The sequence below is a fragment of the Magallana gigas genome, chromosome 9 (genome assembly GCF_963853765.1).
Source record: "Magallana gigas chromosome 9, xbMagGiga1.1, whole genome shotgun sequence".
NCBI classification, from domain to species: Eukaryota; Metazoa; Mollusca; class Bivalvia; order Ostreida; family Ostreidae; genus Magallana; species Magallana gigas.
Window position 1 is genome coordinate 48,914,362 of NC_088861.1, and position 13,507 is coordinate 48,927,868.

General features: G+C 33.6%; 1 protein-coding gene across 1 annotated transcript; it reads right to left on the reverse strand.

The window, feature by feature from the left end:
• Nucleotides 1-2,139: 2,139 nt before the first annotated feature.
• LOC117691856 (E3 ubiquitin-protein ligase TRIM71) lies at nucleotides 2,140-10,314 on the reverse strand. Its single transcript, XM_066071500.1, has 3 exons — nucleotides 10,158-10,314; nucleotides 4,859-4,945; nucleotides 2,140-4,161 (listed from the first exon to the last, which is right to left on the reverse strand). Exon 3 carries the CDS (start codon nucleotides 4,128-4,130, stop codon nucleotides 2,466-2,468), a length of 1,665 nt encoding a protein of 554 aa, XP_065927572.1. The 5' UTR covers nucleotides 4,131-4,161; nucleotides 4,859-4,945; nucleotides 10,158-10,314; the 3' UTR covers nucleotides 2,140-2,465.
• Between the last annotated feature and the right edge of the window lie 3,193 nt (nucleotides 10,315-13,507).

Here is a 13,507-nt window from a genome sequence, read left to right on the forward strand (position 1 = left end):
CTCACGCCTGACCGGTTTACCTGAGTGCGCTGTTTGTAATTCTATCAAGTGTGTCTCAGTTCAGTTTATTTTCACTCTAAAACCATAAACTGATACACGAGGTACATTTATAAACAAAAGGAATATTTTTACATAAGTATATACAATTATTTTCAATTTACTTTCTTTATTAACCAATTAAAAGATCTCAAGGAAATAAATTTGAGATGAGAAGAAAAGATCACGTGTTATCTTTGAAGTTTTTCTGAAGGGGTCACTATATAAAGTGGTCATACCAAGTCGCGTATCAATTATTATGCACAAAGAACAATACGTTAAGGCCTTTGGGCGTTATTGAATTTATTCACACGACCGTAGGTACCTCAAAGTACGAACAAAATATTTCAGTTTATTTTGAAATAGAATTAACAAATTAAAACATTAAGGTCTTTTAGACATTCGAATATATTAATTTACATCCTTGTATCCATTCATCCGACACAGACGGTATAGCTTAACCCCCCCCCCCCCCGGGACTTAGTCTCGGTGAGCAAAAAACTCTATCTCATATTTGACTGACATAAAATCCCTTGTAATAATTTTACCAAGGACATCCCAAAGGAATTTTAGGCATTACTGTAGACATGAAATGTATATGCTATTTGCATATAAAGGCTCTCAAAAAATGATTTATGGATATAAATTTGAAAAGGATTAAAGGCACTCACAAATCATATGCCATCACGAATCTTGAGAGATCCTAGCTATATTTTAACATTGGTGATATAAGTATCCATTACATATACCAGAAATATCATTGCTTTTTTGTTTCAGAAAAGTAAAGAAATATTAATTAGATCTGTACATTTAATAAAGAAATATTTTATACATCCAATTCCAACTGCATTCAACACACATGTACATTAAATTATTTCTTTAGTTTACAATTAACGATGATATACACACATTTTGTTTACTGAATACATACATATGTACATGTTTAAAGCACACATTCTATTTACATATGATGTACACCAATATACATTGTTTTTCTTATAAATAAAATGCATACACATAGTTGTTTACATATAGAACAAAATAGTTTATTTACAATGATACATACATACAGTTTGTTTCTAATACATAATATGATACTTGCACATGGTTTGTTGACATATACACATACAATACACACACAGTATGTTTACATATAATACATACACACTTTGTTTACATATAATAAATACACACACAGTTTGTTTACATATAATACATACACACACAGTTTGTTGACATATAATACACACACACAGTTTGTTTACATATAATACACCCACACAGTTTGTTTACATATAATACATACACACAGTTTGTTGACATATAATACACACACACAGTTTGTTTACATATAATACACACACAGTTTGTTAACATATAATACACACACACAGTTTATTTACATATAATACACACACACAGTTTGTTTACATATAATACACACACAGTTTGTTTACATATAATAAACACACAGTTTGTTTACATATAATACACACACACAGTTTGTTTACATATAATACACACACACAGTTTGTTTACATATAATACATACACACAGTTTGTTGACATATAATACACACACACAGTTTGTTTACATATAATACACACACAGTTTGTTAACATATAATACACACACACAGTTTATTTACATATAATACACACACACAGTTTGTTTACATATAATACATACACACAGTTTGTTTACATATAATAAACACACACAGTTTGTTTACATATAATACATACACACAGTTTGTTTACATATAATACATACACACAGTTTGTTTACATATAATACACACACACAGTTTGTTTACATATAATAAACACACACAGTTTGTTTACATATAATAAACACACACAGTTTGTTTACATATAATACATACACACAGTTTGTTTACATATAATACACACACACAGTTTGTTTACATATAATAAACACACACAGTTTGTTTACATATAATAAACACACACAGTTTGTTTACATATAATAAACACACACAGTTTGTTTACATATAATACACACACACACAGTGTTTACATATAATACACACACACAGTTTGTTTACATATAATACACACACACACAGTGTTTACATATAATACACACACACAGTTTGTTTACATATAATAAACACACACAGTTTGTTTACATATAATAAACACACACAGTTTGTTTACATATAATACATACACACAGTTTGTTTACATATAATACACACACACAGTTTGTTTACATATAATAAACACACACAGTTTGTTTACATATAATACACACACACACAGTGTTTACATATAATACACACACACAGTTTGTTTACATATAATACACACACACAGTTTGTTTACATATAATACACACACACACAGTGTTTACATATAATACACACACACAGTTTGTTTACATATAATACACACACACACAGTGTTTACATCAGATATTGTATTATCTTCACTTTACCTGTGTAGTACTCAGCCACAAAGAGGTTGTCTCTGGTGTCCACACATAAACCCCATGGATACTGTAAATGACAGTTGTCAATGTAGCGGAGGAACTGTCCGTCCTGACCCAGGATGTGGATACGGTGGTTGACATAGTCTGCTGTCAGGATCCGACCCTGGCTGTCTGTTGTGATGCCGTGTGGATAGAATGATCCCTTGGTAGTAGAGGGAGGACCAGTGTAGGTAAACCGGAGTTTCCCGGCCTGATTGACCACCACTACTGCACGGGCTCCACGGTCTGACACACAGATATCTAGGTTCCTGTTCTCACTGATGTATTTAATGTTATCACTAGATGAATAGAGAGGTTGTCCTTTGTCATCGTACTGAATACTTTGTTTCTCTGTGGAGCCAGAGTAACACACAACTTTTGTTTGTTTATCATCACTGTCCATGACAACCAGGAGGTCACCAGAGGAGGTACTACAGACACCGCGAGGTCTCCACCCCTGTAGTCTGATCACTGTCTGTATCTGTGTATTCTTCACTATGTTCACAGTTCTATCATCGTCATCAGTATAAACTAGATCCCCACTCCTTGTCACTGCTATGTCCTCTGGAGCGTACCCTGACTTGGTTTGGACTGACTTCACTAGTTCCCCCTGCAGGTTGTAGAGACTCATCATCTTATTAATATAACTACACGCCCAGATTTCTTCATCACTGTGACAAGTAACACTGTATAAGTATTTATACTGTATCTGTATGGTGGAGATGATCCGTGGCTCATCAAGCAGTGGTTTGAGAGAAGAGGATCCAGCTTCTGATATTTCCATGGTGTAGCCATGTTCCTCTGTTGTAATGGAGAATGCTGACAGGAGACCAAATTGTTGGTAAAGTTGTTCTGGGTTAATTTTCTGAGGGGTGAAGTTTGGTAGAGATACTGTGAGTTTAGGAAGCAATCTTCTGAATTCAGCAATCCTGGATTTGTAGGCAGAGACACGGCTGACATCATTGGAGTCCAGTAACTTCAGATCAGCAATGCTCTGTGTGATTTCAGAAATGGTGCGTGTGATTTCATCTTCCTGTTTGTTTAAGACAGCCAGGTGTTTGGCGTCCATTTCATCAAGATCAGATTTCAGTTTCTGTATAATGGTGTCTATTACTCTGTGCCAGACTTCTCCATGTTTGTTGATTGCTGATGTCAATTTCTCTGAGTTTTTACTCAGATCAGCTTTCTGCACTGTTATTTTGTTTGCAACCTCTTGGTATTTAGGAGAAAGGGATTCAACTAGTTCTTGCATATCTTTTTGTATATCTTCTCTTTTCTTTTCATAGTTGGTATAAATGTCTACTAACTTATGATTTTTGTGACTTTCAGAGGAAACACAAAGGACACAAATAGGAATGTCACATTGTTCACAGTGAAGCTCACATTGCTTGGGGGAATGTTTTGTGCAAATGGGATAATTTGGAGTAGATCCTCGGTCTTTGAACGGTACCACCTGATGTTTTTTTGATAAATCCAGCATGTGTTCTCCAACACAAGCTTTGCAGAGATTGGTCTGACAGAAGTCACAGTGTAGTGGGGGGACAGGAGTATCACACACATCACAACGCACCACATCCTGGGCACTGCTTCGGGGATCCATGGTCAAGTCCTTTATGTATGGTGCATCTACCCTGAAATATACATGTATATCATTAATTCCAATCCTATTGGAATAGATTATATTTATATATACATAAATCTATGTAAATTTTGTATCCTGATAAAATGCTTTTCTTATCAAATTAATGTGAATGAAAGTTTTCAATGTAATATGCATAGCCATTCTCTCCTTAACTATGCAATCAAGCATACTAACAACATATCAAATAGATTTAAGTATATTTTTCATGATCCACAATTTATCAAAATCAAGATCAGTGAAACAATTATCAGACATGTCAAATTTCATTATTTCATTCCATTTCTCTTAATAATCCATTTTTGAAACTTGATATCTCAATTAAATGAATTACAGACTATAAGAAAATGCCAGTTTCATTCCTATTAATTTTCTAATGTACTGAAACTCCATTTACTATAAGATTCTAGATTTCCTGTTGTACAAGATAGTAATCCATTTTAATGGCAAAAACCGATTTCAGTTGACTGGCATATGACAATTATTGTGGTCTGTAATTAATTAATTTTGGCTGGCAATTAATTTTTACAAATTTAGTTAATCAAATGCTATGACACTTAATGGATGATTGGCCTATCAATAACAAGTTTAATATTTTAATAGATATGAAACCACAATATTTGTTGTTATCGGTCTACTTAATAATGATTTTTACTGATACATTCCTGTAGCGCATGACATCTACAAACCTTGTACACTTTGGTTCATGTTGACAATGTACAGATGTTGTAATGGAAGTTCAGCTGGGGAAATCTGCAGTTTCTCAAAAGACAGGCCTATAAATAACAACAAACAAATCAAAATCAATAACATCAATTACCAAATTTTGGTTTAAACAAGAGGCCAACTGGCCTTAACGGTCACCTGAGTAGCATATATCCCATACACAAACTTGTCATGGAGTCTCATATATGCATCTAATTAATTAGGTTTTATACTGGAGTAGAAAAATTATAAACTTGTAATGACCACCACATTTCAAAAAGAACTGTGAAAGCTATAATTTTGGTGAACAACTAAAAGATCTGGTCTACAAAATCATGATATCATGATTTCAGTTTTCCTTTCAGGTGTGTGGGAGTAAAGAAGATAAATTTTTAACGTTATATGCATTAACATCTATACATCCATTTTGGCCCTGCCCTAGAGTCAAAACCCATCCTTGATGGGACATGAAAATTAAAATTTCAGTAGAGGACTTCCTAGTAAACATAATTATTAGTCAGTTTTTTATACAGATGAGTGAGAATAGAGAAGAAGATTTTTAAACATTATATGCATTATATGCATTATGCATTAACACTATATTGCCCCCCCCCCCTCCCCCCAACAACACCTAATAAAGGGGTCATGAATTTCACAATTTTGATAGAGGGCCTCATGGACATCATAATCATGCATTTAGTTTTTAACAAATATATATGGGAGTAGAGAAGAAGATTTTCTAAGATTTAATACATTTTCACTATTTGGCCATATTGGCCCAACCCTCGAGCCTGAACCCCTGACCTAGGGGTCATGAATTTCACAATTTAGGTAGAGGGCTTCATGGACATCATAATCATGCATTTAAATTTTTAAAAATATATATGGGAGTAGAGAAGATTTTCTAACATTTAATACATTTTTACTATATGGCCATATTGGCCCCACCCTAGAGCCTGAACCCCTGACCCAGGGGTCATGAATTTCACAATTTAGGTAGAGGGCTTAATGGACATCATAATCATGCATTTAGTTTTTTAAAAATATATATGGTAGTAGAGGAGAAGATTTTCTAAGATTTAATACATTTTTAATATTGGCCCCACCCTAGAGCCAGAACCCCTGACCCAAGGGTCATGAATTTCACAATTTTGGTAGAAGGCTTCATGGACATCATAACCATGCAACCAGTTTTTTCATCACATGCGTGGGAGTAGAGAAGAAGATTTTTGAAAATTTGGCTTTTTTTGCATATTTTGCCCCGCCCGTGGCACCCCAGGGGTGGTAGAGCCATGAATTTCACAATTTAGATTCTTCTTACCATAAAGATGCTTCACACCAAAAATGGTAATGATTGGCCAGGTAGTTTTCAAGAAGTTAAAAATGTAAAATTGTTAACGCACGACGCACGATGACGGACGAAGACCAATTGCAATAGGTCACCTGAGTGACTCAGGTGACCTAAAAAACAAATTTCATAATTTGTACAGCTTTTAGAATCTCACATCAAAGGTTATACAGTATAAGGTATCTAATCAGTAAAAAACCTTTTACACCCATAGACTTTGTACTTTCCACTACTGTTTTCTTTGATAACACCTTTAATTTCAAATGATATTGCAAAGTAACCAACAATAGATATTGGGTCAGTGTTCCTTGCATTAACGCATGTCAATCTACTGGGGGGGGGGGGGGGGGCAATGTGTAAGGTTCCTTTCTTAAAAATAATAGCAAATTAACATATTTTCACCTGAATGTGTAATAAAAATAAAGAGAGAAGGGCTATGTTAATATCCTACAAAAGTATTTGTGAACATTCAATAACCTAAAATTATCTGTCTTTATTAAGTATATTTTGTGTTGATCATGTATTACATGTGTACCACTATCTTAGCCAAAACATCTTGTAATGAAATAAACAAAATCCATTTGATCTTGAACAGGTCGGGTACATTACCTTATATGGATAGCATTATTTAACACGTGACAGTATTTTCGGCAAACAGATTCTCCAATCAAATGAATGAGTTGCAATGCATGACGGTCTATAACATGTTTACGATTCAACAAACGCACGTGGTATTTGTTTGTTTTATATACAATATTTAATTGCTTGCCGGAATGTTTGTACATCTTGATTTTTACTTTAGAAGGTAAAAAAGGAAAGATTATGTACCATTAACTTTGTTCCATGCTCACATTAAAGGGGCATGGTCACGATTTTGGTCAAATTTTATTTTTCTGTTTTTATTATTTACAATGCTTTATGAATGCATTTCAAATAATCAAATGAAATTTGGGTGCCCGTCGATGAGTTTAAAGCAAGATACAGGGCTCACAATTCTTCGTCATGTAAACAAGGCTCGTGCCCTGATTTTGTTTACATAGGTTCAATATACCAGTAAAAAATCTTTTTCTAGATGATTTGTCTATATTCTTATTCTTTTTAAGCATTAAAAAACAGTTCTTAAAGATTAACACATACATTTTAGGTCTAAAACTACAATTTTCACATCAACATTCAAAATATAAACAAAAGTTTTGTTTACATAGCAAGGAATTGTAAGCTCTGTAACTCGCTTATAACTCAACAAATGACAATCAAATTTTGGTTGCCTATTAAAAATGCCTTATTGAAGCATTATAAAGATAAAAATCGAACAAATATTTTTTTGACTAAAATCGTGACCATGCCCCTTTAAAAATACTGTTGTTTTAGTTGATTAATTGTTGCTTCAAAAATGATTAGTATCAAACGACTGACAAACATACGCATAAAAGTACAAACATATTTTGATAAGACAAAAACATCACATTTGTGTATTGGTGACTTTATCATTGTGCACTAGAAATAAATACAGGAAACTGTACATTTTAACATACGTGAATAGCCACGGTAGTACAAATGCACAAATATACAAACGCTGAAGCGCAAGCTATATGCAGCATAAAGTATAAATTGTCTGTTAAGCATTCTGATGAATGTCCCTGAAGAAAACATCAACGCGCGTTCTACTAATGTTGTCTCAAATATTGGGTATCACGTGAAAAAAAACTTCCTGCTTTTAATTCAATAGGACGTACCTCTCCTTTGAACATTGACAATGGGGTATTTAAATAGGTTAATATAAGTCCTCATATGCAGTATTTTTTAAATGTGAGCACAGAAATTGAAGTTCAGACATAATAGTCCAATCCACACTTTGCAAAAGTTGTTCCCCTTTACGGGTCAACCCAAAGGTCAAAAGGGAAAAAACAACTTTTCCCTTCTTTATGCAACCAAATATTTGGGCGTCCTGTGAAGAAATCTCTTAGAATTTAATTTATTCCTTCGATGTGTGGGTTGCCCCAACTTGGGGCAATCAAAATTCACAGAGGAACCCTATTTCTTATGTTAAACGGCGAGGTTACAACCCTCTAAACTACAAAGGCTACTGTGAGAATTATATGGGTTTTTCCCCAAAGATGGCGGCCAAGGGACATAACTTTTGTAAAGTGTGGATTGGTCTATTGTCCATATTACTTTCATAAATTCTGAAAAATCATTCAAAATGAGTTTCCAAAGGACAATTCAAAATGGTATACATTTTCAATACGCTTTGTATACACTGAAACTTGTAGTAGCCCACAATGCCTTGCAACTCATTCACCTGATTGGTTTGTCGATAAAAGTAAACAGATGCCTAATTTAGTATGCAAATTTATGCCGACGTCACAAAATATAGTGGTCTCGACCTGTTGAAACAGACCTAAACATTACAATGTTATGTTAAACAACTATTATTACTAAAACCGATTTGGTTTGACTTTTCCGATCGCGTCGCGTTCAACTTTTTCAGTTACGTCATACATAAACAATACCCGCACCTTAACCACAGTTTTTTTATTGGTGGATTCAGCTTACCGCTGATTGGCTGCTGGTTAACTAAGACTAAATTATGCACGGACAGAACAACAACATATCAGAGAATGAAAAATTCACATGGGTACTCGTGACTGTCGAAATTGGGCTATTTTTCGAAAGTGTACACTTGTGATAAAACAATACATACGGTACATAACATATATAGCTGTAGCTCTGTGAATAAATTTTGGGTTAGAAAATATAAAGCTACAGTCATACAATACTTACATGTACAAAAAAACTTTACGGCAATTTGCCGCGTATAAAAATAACAGTATTTTTTAAAAAGATTTACATCATACCATACCACATTTTGTGCAAATAATCCATTTAAATAATTCTTCATTTAGTTTACTACTGTTAATAATTGTAGCTTTACCCGCCCCAAACTTTCTCCTATTAAACAACCTTTAACCGTACTCGGAAAGCGGATCAAGAACTGTATTTTTTATGTATGTAAACAAGCCGGTGTTCATGTATGGAGCGGGTGATCGGGGGTTCAGAGACAGGTAAAATAAAGAAATCTGCAGTAAATGGTTTGTGGATATTTTAGTATATATATTTACACCGAAAGTGATAGGGCAACAGAAGAGAAACGAATCAGACACTTGCCTAATGAAGACGCACATGTACAAACCTCCTTGCACTCTCCACTTCCGTTTCGTTCTTTCACACCATCGTTCAATACTTTTATTGACTGTCGATTGCCGATCGAAAGGTGTAGAAATCGAGGAATTCATACCTATCACTTTGACTGGCAAGTTAGTAGGTAATACATGTGCATTATACATTTACGGTATTTACATGAAATGAACGCTTAGCACATGCAACTTTTAAATATTATATTTTTTATAACGCCGTACTCTGGACCGTAGCTTGAGGCTATGGTTTAACGCCCGTTTACAGAGAGAGAGAGAGAGAGAGAGAGTTTAGCACAGAATTTAAACATACGGGATAGTCGATTTTGAATGAATATTGGGGGGAAATAAACTGTTCTGAGAAATCCTTCAGCTCTGGCATTGCATAAGCGTATACTGATAACTCGGCCTAAAAATAGGAGTGAACCAGTCATATAATTTTCACACCGGCGGCGTGTATAATTTATGCATGACGTAGCTGACAGAAATGATCGTGACGCTATAAGAAAAGTCAAACCAAATCGGTTTTGATAAAATTATATCGTGATCTTGGTTTAGCTGTTCTGGGGAGTATTGTTTCTATAAATAATACGTGTAAACCCAGTGCAGATATCTCGATAAACAATGCACTGCACTTTCATTGCCCAATGAAAATACGAAAACCATGTTCTTTCAACTATAACCTATTCTAACATTCATGCTCCTTGAAAAAAACCCACAACATGTAGGCCTAGCACTTACAATGTTTCTTGGCGTCAATATCATTTACATTTCAACAGCGTTAAACGACCGATCGAGCTCCTCCAAAAGTTCGTCCAACATGGCGATTGCAGCAGGCGTTCCGACCGTGACCTAGACCTATTTGGGTTACGGGGCAATTCGTACCGAGACGTTTCGCTCCGACTGAGGATTTGTACCGAGACGTTAAATCTATCGGTTTATTCCCACGTAGCTATAATTCTGACATTCTTATTCCCACCTAGCTAAAATTGTGGTTTTCACACCTGAGTGAGCACTGAGTATAGTCTGTTTTAGGTGTGAACTAACGTTACCTGTATAAAACTCACTTGTGATATACTTTTAGAAATTCTTGATAATATGGATTTACAGTGTTATAAAAATGTTAAGAACTATCAATTAGTAAAATGTTTCATATTTATAAATTAAATAAATAAAATAAAATTAAAAATAAATAAATTAAAAAGGAAGATGACCATATATTATGTATTCTCATTTCTGATGTTAACATATTTTAATTTGATTTCTATTGTCATTCTTTTGAGCTACATGGATAAATATGATTCTGGCTCTCCAAAACCGTCAGAGTTGTAAATGTAATCATCCCTAGATAAACGCCTAGATAAAAAGGTGGAACTTTATCCGTACATATTTTCATTAACCTATTGCTTCATCACCGATTTATACATATGGAGAAATCACGTACACTTTATTCATGAGCTAAATGCCACGTGACACTGTTCTCATTAATATTCATGTCTTCAAATTATCTCCCTTAGGAATGAAAATTACACACTTTTATGTATGAAATTTGTGTGATTACGTCAAAACTTTAATTTTTTAGAATGAGGACATGTGTTGGGGCAATGCATAGATTATCTGTGTATGTTTTTGTCACCACAATCAGTGATTCACGCTTCAAATTCACTTTGAATGCCTCTCTATCAAACCATTATAGATAATCTAAAAATAGGACTATACCAGCTAAAATGAGTAAATAAATAAATAAACAGCTAAGAATATCAGCTTGAAACAGAATAGAATTATAACCTGAAAAATCTCATTCAATTTATAACGAAAATTCTTAAATAGAAATATGCAATATGCCTAATGATTCAATATAAAGCCTATAAATGCCTAGTTGCAAGTCCGACAGCGTACTGAGAAAGTCTTGAAAAATGCTAAATTGAAAGTAAAAAGGAACCGACAAGACTTTTAAAATTTGAGTCAAGATTTCTGACACAACTAGTTTGCAATGTAAACTTTGTAAATATATGAGAAACTAATTTACCTATGTATGGCAAGTATTTTAAAAATAATTCCAAAATCCCTTCATGACGTCTTTCATCACTAAAACACACTTTATTCCTACAACGCCCGCTTCGATTTTTCAGATTCAAAAGGAACCGCTCTCTCAATATCTAATGTAAACAAAACAAGCACATTCCGATGCCGGATGTAGTAAATGAGAGAACCAAATGAGGAGAAAATATTTCCGAAATACTTATTTTTTAAAATTTGCGATTTTTCTCATTCCTTTCTATATATTCTATTGTACTGAAAATCGCCATTGTGATAACAATATGGCCGCTATGCAAATTAGTAAAATGTACACCATTTCTCCATATGACTTTTTAATGATATTTTGTTTGCTTGTTTGTTTGTTTGGTGTTTTTTGTTTTTGTTTTTTTTTTTTTTGGGGGGGGGGGGGGTTGCTTATAACAACCTGTATAAGTGTCTTTGAAATCAACAGATCCGGTTTTTTCATAAAAGGGGGGAATCAACTTTTCTACATTGCTACGTGCATTGTTTTAAAATCCATTGTAAAGAAGAAAATGTTTGTAATGCAAGTTAATAACGGGGAAGTTAATAACTTCACACAGTAATAATGTTGAAAAAAAAAATTAAGCACGCATGCAGAATATTACATTATCAAGCGTTTCAGTAACTTTATTCTAACATTCTTAAATCATCTATCCACATACCCTTTTCATGTGATTAAAAAAATCAAATTTATAAAATGTTCTTATAAAAGTTAGTACAAAGTTTCCAGATAAAATTCTACACTGCTTTATATGCAATGTTGCAACAACAAAAAAATTACATCAAATTCATTTACTTTGATTTTTTCATTTCATCAGCAACTCCTTTCGGGAAAATTAGCATAGGAAGTGCAACACCATCTTTGACCAAAATCGTGACCATGCCCATTTAATGCAACTATGTCTGTTTACCTTCTCATCACTCAAAAGAATGAATATTGAGTAATTTTAAATAAAATAAAATTAACTCCAAGATGAATCATAAAACAAACCATTTTAATTATTAAAATTTACATCTATTAAATGTATTTAATTAATTTTTTTATATTTTAAAACATAATCTTGAAAATTTGTCTGTTATTTTTTCATTTAATCAAAAATGTACCTAAGGTCAATAATTGAACAGACTATAGTTCACCTGTAACTAATTTCCTTTGATCTTTGACACCCTTACCTGTGCACCGTTCCCACTTAGCTAAAATCAGTCACCCATAGAAAATTCAGAATTTTAGCTAAGTGGGAAGACACCAATCTATCACATGACCCACAGTTTTAAAAAGGACCATCGACCAAGACGTTTAACGTATTTAATTGAGCTCAAAACTTATTGATAATGAAATTAATGATTTCAGAAAGTCTTATTTGGTGTTAGATCCATTATGATGCCCTCATTGATCAATTTAGTAATATTTTATGTTTGTTTATTTTTGCATTCTAATTTTATTACGTACGTTGTATCCGTGCCCCTGGTCCCTGTTTGTAGGCAGTGGCGTAGCTGCCGTTAGGCACTTAAGGCACGTGCCTACACATCATTTTAAGACCAAAAATTAAAAATGTTAAAATATCGCATTTAATTAAAAAAAATTTTTTTTTTAAAAAGCACACAGCAAATATCTTTCTTTTCCCTATTTCAAAACTCTGATTGTTTGAGGTCACAAATATGTGACATCGATGATGCTAATGATTAATATATACGGAAAAAATCTTTTAAAAAAATCAAAATTTTATTTGCGAAAAGTGCCTAAAATTTGTTCCTGTGTGTTCCATAAAACATGAAATCTGTTTTCCGTCGGGGGGCTTCGCCCCCCTGAACCCCCCACCAGGGCGCTGCTTTTTAAATAAAATCAAAAACGTCATCTAAGGCAGGTATTGCAGTTAATACCTAAGTTGCTAGTACACGCATTACAGATATAGACATAAGATTTAATTAAAGAAGATGGGGGTAGAAGCCATTTAAAATGCCTTTTCATAAATGTTCGCTTATTGGGCTTTAGATTTTGTAAAGTTTGTCAAGTCTCGTGCAAGAATATA

Excerpts from the sequence above, each read along its gene's own strand:
- LOC117691856 (XM_066071500.1), bottom strand. The coding sequence starts at position 4,130 with ATGGATCCCCGAAGCAGTGCCCAGGATGTGGTGCGTTGTGATGTGTGT.